Here is a 12,867-nt window from a genome sequence, read left to right as displayed (position 1 = left end):
GTCGGCACGGATGCACTGGCGCACAGCTGGTCGTCGGGGCTACGCTATTATGCGTTTCCCCCAGTGAGCCTTCTCGCACAGGTACTGTGCAAGATCAGGGAGGACAAGGAGCAGGTCATGTTGGTCGCCCCGTTGGCACGGCCGGACCTGGTTCTCAGAACTGCTACTCCTTGCGACAGCCCCTCCCTGGCCTATTCCTCTGAGACTCCTCAGAGACGGGGCACCGTTTGGCACCCGCATCCAGCGTTCTGGAAGCTCCACGTGTGGCTTCTGGACGGGACGCGGCTGGTTTGAGTAGCCCTCCACCTGCGGTGGTCGCTACCATCACTTCCGCTAGGGCAGAGTCTACACGACACCTCTATGCGTTGAAGTGGGACGTCTTCGTCATATGGTGCTCTTCCCGCCAGGAAGACCCCTGGAAATGCCCGATCGGGTCTGTGCTTCGTTTCTCCAGGAGGGGGTGGGACGAAGGCTGTCTCCTTCCACCCTTAAGTGTACGTGGCCGCAATATCTGCCTACCACGATCTCCTGGGAGACAATAAGGTAAGTAGCAGCACGACCTGATCATCAGGTTCCTGAGGGGGGCGAGGAGACTGAATCTTCCTCGCTCTCCTCTCGTTCCCTCTTGGGACCTCTCAGTAGTCTTAAGTGCTCTGTAGAGGCCTCCCTTGAGCCTTTGCGGTCGGCCGAGATTAAGCTCTTGTCTATGAAGACGGCTCTGCTGACCGCATTGGCCTCGCTTAGAGGGTCGGGGACCTGCAAGCATTTTCGGTTGACGAAGCGTGCCTTGAGTTCGGGCCGGCTAACTCTCACGTGATCCTGAGACCCCGGCCCGGATATGTGCCCAAGGTTCCCACCACTCCGTTCCAGAGATCAGGTGGTGAACCTGCAAGCGCTGCCTTTGGAGGAGGCAGACCCAGCCTTGGCATTGCTCTGTCCAGTACGCGCTCTCCGCGCCTACGTAGACATGACGCAGTGTTTCAGGACCTCAGACCAGCTCTTTGTCTGTTATGGTGGAGAGCGGAAGGGAAGTGCTCTCTCAAAGCAGAGGTTGTCTCACTGGATAGTGGACACCATTGTTTTGGCATACCAGCAGCAAGGCCGACCGTGTCCCCTTGGTGTGAGGGCACACTCCACCCGGAGTGTGGCCTCCTCTTGGGCTCTAGCGCATGGCGCCTCGCTAACAGACATCTGCAGAGCTGCAGGCTGGGCGACACCCAACACATTCGCCAGATTCTACAATCTCCGAGTGGAGCCAGTGTCCGACTTTGTACTCGCCCCCCCGAGGGGCCGGTAATGGACCACGCTCAGGTGTCTTCGCTTGCTCGCCATTCCACTCCCATGACTGGATACGTGCGATATTTCCTCAGGTGAGCTCCCCGAGAGCCCTGAGCTCCTCCAGCACTGTCGACGCCGACATCAGTTCAGTCTGCCCTTTCGAGCCCAGACCCTCATGTCCGGCCAGGTGCTCCGTGTGCATGGTTCCCCTCTGGCGACCCCCACACGAGTATTCCCACCGTAAGCCTCCTCAGTGAGCAGGTGTCTTTCCCTTGGCAAGTCCCTGCCACCCCTAGGGTTAAAAATCCACCTTCGGCTGGTACCCTAGAGATCTTCCATATGCAACCCTCAGCGGGTCATATGTGTATTCTCTAAGTCCTCCCTACGGTAGGCACCTTGGCATTCCCTCACTGGGATATGCTTCCCAGTGTACCTTGGTAATCCTGTGATAAGTGGGAGTCCTAGGGCCTTAAGTGGCGGGATCTCACACTTACGCAGGGCACTGGATGACAGCTGAGTGGCGCTGTTTTACAGGTTCCCCCATTCGTTAGTCACTAACGTACGTCGTAGTGACTGAACGAAAGGGAACGTCCGGTTACGTATGTAACCCTCGTTCCCTGAGGAGGGAACGGAGACGTACGTTTCCTTAGCCACGTCAGCTGTGCTGCCTGGAACGCGGAGTTCAGTCTTGGCTCCTGCAGCAGTAACATAATGCGATGTTCGCAGCGTACTTCCTTATATACCCACGAGGTGGGGCGGAGTTACGCATGCAAATTCCGCATGCCCATGGCATTGGCACTGCCATTGGGCGCTGTTGAATACGATGAAGATGATTGGCTTCTAAGCGAAACCCCCATTCGTTAGTCACTAACGTACGTCTCCGTTCCCTCCTCAGGGAACGAGGGTTACATACGTAACCGGACGTTCTTTTTTCATAAATCGGTTGAAAATTACATGGACAGAGGAACTAACGTTTGTGGAACGATTTCCTGCGGTTTGTCTCATTTTATAAATTGCATCACTGACAAAATGGATTTTAACTGACAACAAACAAAACCATGCAGCAGCAAAAGTCGCATTAATGGTAAGTGTTAAATTAAATTGTATTTATGTATATTGATACACCGTTTACTATTTCATGAAACTATCAAAGTTAACAAAACCCAAGTGCCACCGGCACCTACATGCCTATTATGTGAAGTGTAGGCTGGCGAAATGGTTACGTGAAAGGACTTTATTAGCTATATTACCATTTTTTAATATTATGCAGCATTATGAAAGAAGTCTCTTATGTTCATCAAGCCTGCATTGATAAAAAACAGCAATATTGTGAAATATTATTAAAATAATGGTTTTCTATTTTAAAATAATTTAAAATATAATTTATTCCTGTGATCACAGCTGGATTTTCAGCATCATTACTCCACTCTTCAGTGTCACATGATCATTCAGAAATTTAATGTCAATGATGGAAACTGTGATACTCTTTTCAAGATTCTTTGATTAATAAAAAGTTAAAAAGAATATAATGTAATAATATTTCACAATATTAGGCTACTGTTTTTTCTGTATTCTTGATTAAATAAATGCAGGCTTGATGCGCATATATATATATATATATATATATATATATATATATATATATATATATATATATATATATATATATATATATATATATATATATATATATATATATATATATATATATATATATATATATATATATATATATATATATATATATATATATTATTTTTTATTTTTATTTTTTTATTTTTTATTTTTTTTTTTACATTTGAGCCCCTGCCCATGAAGAACTCTCTGCACGGCCCTGGTCCCCATGAGGAAAACGCATTATAAATCATAAAGAATGAATGCAGAACATTTTCTGTGATGGCTAGGTTTAGGGTTAGGGGACAGAATATACAGTTTGTAAAGTATAAAAATCTTTATGTCTATGGAACGTCTCCATAAAATATAAAAACCCAACATGTGTGTGCGCACTGGTTTGACCTAGCCTACATTATGAGGACACAAAGTCCTTATATTGTGGTGTATATTCAGGTTTCAGGCCACACCCCTACATTATGAGGACATGCTGATGTCCCGAAAAATAAGTAACAACACATTATCAAGGCTCGAAATTGCTCCCAAATTATTCTCTGCAACCTTAAAATTTGCACTGCACAAATCGACCGGCCATAAATCGGAAACAGCCGGTTTTGTGCTCCAAACACACAATTAGTAACCAGACGGTTTTTAGTTTAATTTTGGCTGAACTCTATTCCGGACTTGCACACAAACTGTTTTTTTTTAGGTTTTAGTTTATTTGCACAAATATAAAATATACACAATAAAAAACTAAAGTACAATCCATATACTGTGCAGGGAGAGGCAAAAAACCCAAAGGGCTTATTTTAAAGCCTCCACCTAAACAACAACAAAAAACTAAATTGTAAATATATGAATGTATATAACTCCAACAAGCTAATTACAGCATGTATATAATAAATGAAAATGATAATGATATCCTGCATTGCAATCATTTCCCGAATGGCATTTGTGTGAAAATATTACGAAGTCTGTTAACAGGACATTAACATGGCCCAGAGGTGGGACACGCTGAAGACGAACACAAAGAGGAGAGTGCAGACGTGCAGCAGAGAAAATACCAGACACAGTGGGCCTGTTTACACATGGTCATTTGCGTTTTCTCTGATCAGATAGCTGGATTCAATCGTGAAAAGACCAGGTGTAAAAAGACCTCCGACACGCATTTGAGATGGATTTAAATCTGATCACTCAAACCACTACAGATGGTAGTCTGAAACGTAAATGAATCTGTTTGTTGAAACCACATATGTCAATTTTACTCCTCCCAGCAATGCTAATAAATAAATGTGTGAGAGCGTGTTATGGGCTATATAGGACATGTTATAGCCAGATATGACAGCGCTACTGCAGCACGCATCGCCGTAGATGAGCATCTGATCTCTTCATCAAACTGCCGCAAATGAAAGTGAAAGTTGCAGACGCTCAATACACAATCATCATCATTAAAAATAAAAAAACTAAATTATCTTACCAGTGCTTATGCCACTCTCTCCCCTATTGCGGCCTTTGATTTTAAAATTAGCTAATGATCAATAAAATGCAGCTCATATCTGTTGATTTCGGTGATGTGAATTTTAAATCTGCATATAGCGTGGGAATTGAAGATCGGATTTATATCCGTTTTGCGGAAACACATTTATGTGACCAAGTGTAAATGAAATTGTCCTGATAAATCAGATAGATATCTGATCAGTAAAAACCGTAAAACTGTAAAAAAAAAAAAAAGGAAACGCATGAAGTCGACCAGGTAGGCTATAAATAGGCCCAGCAAGATCACTGTGCACGATGCTTGAAATATAGGAAGAAAAATATAAATATTGAATTGGTGAGGGGGGTTACATGAATGTATCTCTGAATGAAATTGTCTTCAGAAGAGTTTTGATGGCATTTTAACCGCGGTACCCAAAGAAACACTTCTTTTCCATGTGCACCACCTACTGTCAGAGATTAAATTTGTTATTTTTATTTAGTCCATTTGTTTTTGTTTTGTGCAGGTGTATTATGTAAAAAATTCACAAATCTAAAGTCAGACCATTCTATATTTGCTCTAAGTCTTGAAATTATGCAATCTAATGTCAAAAACAACTGCTCATGCTACATGTGTGTATCCTTGTTTGGATCGTGATTAAAATGTAGTGGTTGCCTCTCATTTTTTAAGGCCAGTTTGACCTGTTATAGAGCAAATAAACAACAAATAAATTTACTTAAACAAAGAAAAAAAATCAGCAGCTGGTATCGGAAATAGCCAATTTGCTACAAACAAACTCTGAATCGGCCATGAAAAATCTATAGGTAGATCTTGCCTTTCATCAAGGCTGAGGTCAGGGATCTTTGGCTTGAAAAGGTTGGTGATCACTCTTGTAGGGGGATAGAATATACAGTTTGTAAAGTATAAAAACCATTACGGCTATGGAATTTCCCTGTAAACCACCGATACCAATGTGTGTGTGTAGTTAAGATGTAAAGAATTTATGCCATGTACATGCGATCTGATTGCAGCCTGTTGCCATTGTTTAATTGATGTTTTTTTTAAGCATTAGGACTGTGTATAAGTAGTTACTGGATTCCTACAGTGAATTAATCTCCCTCTCTGCTGCATGTGTGTGTGTTGAGCAGGGCCTGTCTGTGCTGGTGTAGTGGGTCTTAAGATGCCCCGGTACTGTTTATTTGGAGATACTGTCAATACAGCATCCCGCATGGAATCTACAGGGGAAGGTTGGTGACAAAAATACATTTTTGATCTTTGTTCAAAATGCTGAATTTTTACCACATAAGACTAAAGCCGCGTTCCCACCTTCGGGTTGAACGGTTCTAAGAACTGCAAGAAACAGTTTCAGTTATATTTCCACTTAAGCTTGGTTCATCACTGCACAATTATCCGGCCCAGAATTCTTAGCACGGTTGGCTAACATGCTGGTAGAGTGCATGTAGTGACGTCGCCACTCAGGATTAGTCACTGGTCTGTTGCCTGACTATCAGTTTTTTCTGTAGGTGGCCAAGCGTGCCATTTGAGTGAAGTCAGCACAAGTTAATAATACAATTAAAACAAATATCTGATCATACCTTCATACCTCCATAACATAATCACTATTTACATCTCATAATGTCTGTAAACTCATTCCGGCATGGAATGTAACGGTTAAACAACAAGTGCGGTTTGGCCCGACGGTGGAAAAACGGCTTAAGCTAACTACATCTTTGTTTTGTAATTTTAATATATTTTAATTTATAGAAATTAAAAACAGTAATATTGCTATATATCATTACAATTTTTAAATAACTTTTTTGTTCTATTTGAATATAGTTTAATAACCTAGCCTTAACCCTAAACTCGAAACATATCTTAACAGCAGTGTTTTTTAGTCAATCAATACTGAAAAGTAAAGATAAAAATCCATTATTTGTGAGTTATACATTGTTGTGCTTATTAGAGTGTCACATTGTTAGCTTAGAAACATGCTAATGGCAAACTCTATTGGAATCACCCAAAATAATTTATATTCTCACGTTTGCAATTTGCATTGTTATGAATGTTTCTGCCTAATATAGAATGTTTTAAATCAGTCACTTCTGTGATGGTTAGGATGTCTTAGAAGGTAGCTGCCTTTGTAGACAGTAGACAGCTCACTAGGGTTTGGAACAGAGCTGCTCAGTAGTGTTGTATACAACTTTAATATGCGTTTCACCCATTTACAAGTAACAGCTGTTGTTCATGAGACTTACCACAGACTCGCAGTCCACTTCCTGAGGTGGGAGTTAATTAATAATTAATAATTAGTGACAAGGACACTCAACATGTATCCGGTTTGATTTATAACATGTAATAATATGTTTACTGCTTGTTGGGGCTTAATGCACACACTTAAAGGCCAAACCTACTGGAGCCTGTTAAAGGTTCCTCTTATAGACAGGACAGATTGCACATTACTTGGGCTCCATTTGTGTAGAGTGTCTGTCGTCATTCTTAAGTGTGATGAATCATCTTCTATCAAGCACGGTGTCATTTGTCACTCACAGCTGTGCACTCACACTGATTGGTTGTGACTCTTAAAGGGATAATTTAATTTCTAAAATGAAAATTCTGCCTTTGACTCTTATTACTTTCTTTCGTATAGAGAATATGGAGAATATTCTGTACAATCAAAGCATACAGTGACCTTTCGAGAAAAAAAATTATCATACTGTAAAAGTAATCCATACAGTCTTCTGAAATCATAAAACAGTTTTGTGAGGTAAAATTTGGAAAAGTGCAGATTTTACCTTCTTCAAAATAGTTGTTAGTGTGTTCCACAGAAAAGAAATCAAGTTTTGTAAATGATAATCATTTTCATCTTCCAGTTTACTATCAATTTATTATTATAATTTCCTCCACAGCTCTGAGGATACATTTGTCCTCAGCCACCAAAGAAGTTCTGGATGAGTTCGGCTACTTTGAACTCCAGCTGCGAGGAGACGTGGAGATGAAGGTATGGAGTTCCAGTCGTGCTCGTTTTCTAAAGTTGTATTTATTGATATTATTTTTTATATACACTGGGAAACTATTATCATAACACATACACACAGAAAAATGTCTTCAAGGCAACCAGTCAAAATAAAAGTTTGGACAGTATAGCGTAGCCTATACCTTAAAGGGCATATTGCAGGTTAGAGACTCCAGTGAGTCAATGAACAATAATGTAGGAACTAGATTTTCTATAAAATATACTTATAAATATGCTATTAAGGCTATTGGAGTTGTTTTTGTGAGAAAATGTTACTTCCGCATCTAAAAATGCCAAAACCGGACGTGACGTAACGAGAGGGAGTGTGGTGAATTTCAGCGATAGGAAAACAATGGATCGCAATGACAGTTCGGAAGCTGAGGAAATGATAAATGTTTATTAATACTCATATTGCAGACCACAGCCATACAATTATGACACGCAATTAGGGACAGGCCAGTATTAGACAGAACAACAAATTTAATTGTTGTGTGAGGAGAAACAGTGGAGAACAGGGGCAGGTGTCTTGGTGATGAGATCAGTGTTAGCTTATATATATATATATATATATATATATATATATATATATATATATATATATATATATATATATATATATATATATATATATATATATATATATATATATATATATATATATATATATATATATATGCTAGCTAACGATATGAACACTGTGCTCAGATTACAATACTGTACTGATTATTATCATGTATCAGGCAATAGCTGTCATCTAGTATTGATACTTACCAATAACAGAAACTAATAGGCTTTGACCATCAGGAAAAGTCACACTCGTTAATATCCGTCCACACTAATTATGTGATATAACGTTAGCGGTTTCTCATCATGACTGATTTGGTAATAAGCAAATGTTTAAAAAACAAGACTCGCGTCACGGTGCACAGTTCACGTTTTCTCCGAGCTGCATCTCTGACGTATCCGTGACCGTCACATGTCCCGCCGGCGGCCGAACCACAGACAGTATAACTTAGTGTTATTGTGTTTAACTTTATCCTTTATTCATTAATTCTGTATTATGGGTTTATTTCGTACCGATTCACCAATAGTGTGAGGATGTATATGACGTTATGAGTATGTATTTGAGTGAACTTGAATGTACATACATGGCATGAATAAAATACATTACCAGCACATAATTCCTAACTTTTTTTCGTAAAAAGTGTGAGACTGTATTCATTTGTGTTAATATACATACTTTGTATTCATCAGTGTAAACACGACGGCAAAGAAGCATCGCGTGTGGATGTTTATTAATTTAATATCATCCTTTAGGCAAGCTACACACTGGCTGCGTGACAGGCGCCGCTCGAGCTCCTTTTAAAACTTTTTAAATCCTGCATTACCTTTTCATTTGGTATTTTTAATATATGTTCATTTGGCCTTTTTTTTTTTTTTTACCTGCAATATGCCCTTTAATGTAATAATTTTAAGGCTAGACCTAAACCTCTGTTGTGTAGCACTTTGAATGTACAAAAATTAAAGGATTTGTTTAATTTTCATTGGAATAAAAGATAAATGTTTTATGTCTTCATTTGATTAACAATCAAATTAAAATACATAAAACAAATAAATATATATTTTGTTAAACTTTTAATAAATTGCTGTTAAATTAAACAAGTTTCATGATTTCAATTAATTAGACATGCTTTTTGATTAATACAATTTTATATAACCATCCAGAATAAAAATAAATTAAAAAATTAAAAAAAAGGAATCTGGAATTTTTTTCCCTCCGGAATTTGGAAAAAAAACTACAACTGATTTCATAGGGCTCTACAAATGAAAATATCATATGCATCTGAAGTTATAATTAAATACGGAGCAACAGTGCATATTACGTTTTAAATGGCGCTCACTCATTTCTGTGAAGGACCCGAGTAGATGACGCATGCACAATATACTTTCCACACAGACACACTTCTTTTTTAGTTGAAATAATTCTTATGTGTATAATAATTTCCTTCAGTCTATTTTAAATTTGTGGGGGTGGAGGGGTCATGCAGCAGAAATCACCACAACAGTGAGAATAACCTCAAGGTTATAAGTGTGCAATTGTATAGGGCCCAATTCCTGTATTTTGCCTGGGGCCCCCAAATCACTAAATCCGCCCCTGGATTTATTTATTAAGCTGTTTCTGAGCAGTACAACCCCAACGGTTTGCTTGTGCACAGTGCACTTTACAGAGGACATTTTCCTGAATTTTGGCCAATCACAACGCACTGGGTCAGCTTTGCCAATCAGAGCACTCTGCGCTTTTTTCGTTAGGAGGGGCTTTGTAGAAATCAGCGTGTTTCAGGCACACTAGGAATAGAGGAGCAACAATAATGTACAGTATTTGAAAAAAAATGTGTTTTGAACATTAAAGTATGTTAACCTATTCTATTATACCCAATAATCTAAATAATGAACTTTTAAAATGTCATCATATGACGCCTTTAAATCCTACAGGATTTTAGTTCATCCAGATTTTATTCGAGTCTTAGTGGACTTTTGATCGATTCTGTTTGAATCCTTGAGGATTAGTTCCAAACTATGCTTCCAATAGGAATTCACGAGTTCGCACTTACATATAATTTATAGAGTAATTCAATGCGTATTTGGCGTTCTGTCTGGGGGGAGGGCTTCGAGCTCGGAATTAGGCCCGAACCCAGAGTGCCCCCCGTATATATGTAAGTGGTTTTAGAGTTAAAAGGTGTGGCGAAGGGGTGGTGGAAGGGTTGCTGATAACTGTCAACAAACGGAAGTAGGACTGCTGCGTGTATATATACCTCTTTTGTTGATTAGCTGAGTGCTCTCCGTCTGTGTCAATTATCTGAACGTGCTTCTCCCGAACCTTGTTAATAAAACATCATTAATTTTAATAGGCAATATGTTCAAAATCATAATGATAAATAATCTGTTTCCATCACTTGCAGATTTTCAAATGACAAAATATCTGCTACATTCAATGCTACTTAAGTCTGTGAAATCTGAACTTTTAGCTGTGTTGGCTTTTCATGTCGATCTGTGTCTTATAATGGTTGGATAACAAGAGATGACCAGCTTCCACCACCCTACTGTGCAGCATTCTTTAGTTCAGTGCTCAGTCTAAGGCCGCATTTACACTACAGGTCTTGATGCCCAATTTGGATTTATTGACTATATCTGATTTTGATGACCAGCTGATATCTTTTAAAAGAGACCCATATCCATATAACAACCCAAGCCAGATGCACTGACCTGGAAAAGCTTAGGCCGTAAAGGAAAGAAAAACTGGGCAATTTGCAATGGACACAGACAAAAATATATAATACAAGATCTTTATAGGTCAGCAAATAATTGGGTTGAGCCTTCGTACTCCTTGGCACCATTGAAAATAGTCATGTGATCGGGTTTGGTTTCCACCTTGAGTTGACCTAATTTGCCACGTCACTTTTTCAATGACATACTACTTGCATTGATTGACAGGTGATTATCCGATTTGTCCGCTTACATGGCAGACGCAGATGCATGTATCCAAGTCATATCAGATTTATTTCCATTTTCCACATATGAATGAGGCCTGAAACTCTATGCTTTTTTTCTACTTACACGTTTGTGGGTCAAATCCTATCTGTACCACATGGGAGGAAAATTCGGAATTGGGTCACTTGAACCATGTAATGTAAATGCAGCCTATGTCTCTGTCTTTTCATTTAGAAAGAGCATATTGCCCATTGTTGATTAGTTCCTCCAGCTGTCTGAGTGCTCATTGATGCATGCTATTGATCGGTGTTGTTCCTCTCTTTCAGGGTAAAGGCAAAATGAGAACGTATTGGCTTCTGGGAGAGAAGACAGAAGTCTATGTTATCTGAGAGCACTGTTGATGACAGAACGTCATCAGGATCAGAGCCACTGCTTATATTTGTTCTGTGTCTCGCTCTCGCATAGAACAACACATTATAATACCTTTTGAGGGAGGTCAATTCAGGTATATTTCATACCTGCTTAAAAACTGCAAACATTGTATAGTTGTGTTTTTTAACAACAAAGTTTTCCTGTGCTGAGAGATAAGTACGTCTTTCCAGGTGAAATTCTTATTTTTTGTGCTTTCTATATTCAGATTTTTGGAAACCGGTGATGTGTATTTGACATTTTCTTAAAGCGTTAAGCGCATTGAATAGTGGTTGTCAAGATTGAGGACAGAGTGATGTTTTACCAATGTAATATTTGTATATATGTATATCCAAGACATTGTATGATATTTTGTTCAATAAACTGAATTAAAAGCAGGTTCTTATGTTGCCATTACTAGAAAAGGTTCTTGTAAATATACGGTCTTCACCGTTTTAAACAATTATGAATCAATCCTTCCTGAAGGACGCTTTTCCACTCAACACACTTTCCCAAAGGGCTTTAGTGGAAAAGTTAATGCTGCTGCAGTAAAGGAACGCTGCTGTGAGCACTGCTTCAACACAAATAGCATATATAAAATCCCCCCCAACAAAGGTGGAAACGAGAAGATTAACAATACAAGCCTAAATGTGTATGTGCTGATTTGGGCGTACTGCTGCTATACGATAGTGTGCTTGAAATGACCCCCCATCAAAGCAGGAGCCAAGATGAACAATATCGCCCACCTTACCCATACAATGACTTAACTTCACCGCATTGTGCAACCACTGTGCATCAAGCGCCTCCTGCCGATGTTTTGAATGCGCTAACCGGAAACTTCCAAGGAACGAAGACATCACTTCCTTAAAATTACGAATAGCCATTAGCTGTGACCCAATTCAGAGGCTGCATCCTTCGAAGGATGTGGACTTCAAAGGCTGCGGAGGTCAGACCAAGCGTTGTTAAATGGGCCTATTATACTGAATTATTTTAGGTTTAGTCTACAGTAAATCTACTAAATCTACAGTAGACTTAGTCAACTAAAATGTAATTGGTTTAGTTGAATTGTAATGCTTTAAGTATTTTTTTAATACTTTTCATACACCTGGAGAAAACATCTATTAACCGGTTCCACCATGTCTAGCGGCACGCTAGAAGCTGTCTACACTGGACGCGACAAAGTGACTGTTGCAAAGCATTTATCCTTCATGTCAGTACGTCATAAATAGAACGAGGCATCAGTTTACTGTCGGGGATTTGCCGCATCCAGTGTAAATAACATCGCTGATTATAATGGGTTATTTTGTCTTTAAGCCTTGATTCTGGCAGGTGAAAGATTGCCATCGTGAAACAATCGTGATGATTTCTGTGATCGTGGATCCTAATCGTTGGTCCTATGTCGGACAGTGAGAGAGGTTCAAAGACGGCCGTTGTCACAGTCTTGCGACCAAAGATTCTGACAGTGTCAGAAATTCAGCATGATCATCGCAGTGTGTTTGCTGCTACGGCCTACTTCTACTGATCAGCCAATAAAAAAGCGGCATGACTTAAAAACTTAAAAATGCTTACCTCAAGCTCTTTTCTCTTCCTCTTT

At 39.4% G+C, this 12,867-nt stretch overlaps 1 protein-coding gene across 1 annotated transcript in view; it reads left to right on the top strand.

Moving 5' to 3' along the window:
• Positions 1-11,463, top strand: part of npr2 (natriuretic peptide receptor 2) — an 89,717-nt gene extending 78,254 nt beyond the window's left edge. Inside the window, 4 exon segments of the mRNA XM_079814520.1 lie at positions 5,512-5,610; positions 7,270-7,361; positions 11,192-11,239; positions 11,241-11,463. Of these exon segments, the coding sequence (XP_079670646.1) occupies positions 5,512-5,610; positions 7,270-7,361; positions 11,192-11,239; positions 11,241-11,330 (329 nt within the window). The 3' untranslated portion in view covers positions 11,331-11,463.
• Positions 11,464-12,867: the final 1,404 nt, after the last annotated feature.

Source organism: Gobio gobio (assembly GCF_949357685.1).
Source record: "Gobio gobio genome assembly, chromosome: 4".
Taxonomy (NCBI): Eukaryota; Metazoa; Chordata; class Actinopteri; order Cypriniformes; family Gobionidae; genus Gobio; species Gobio gobio.
This window is presented reverse-complemented; position numbering and strand designations above follow the sequence as displayed.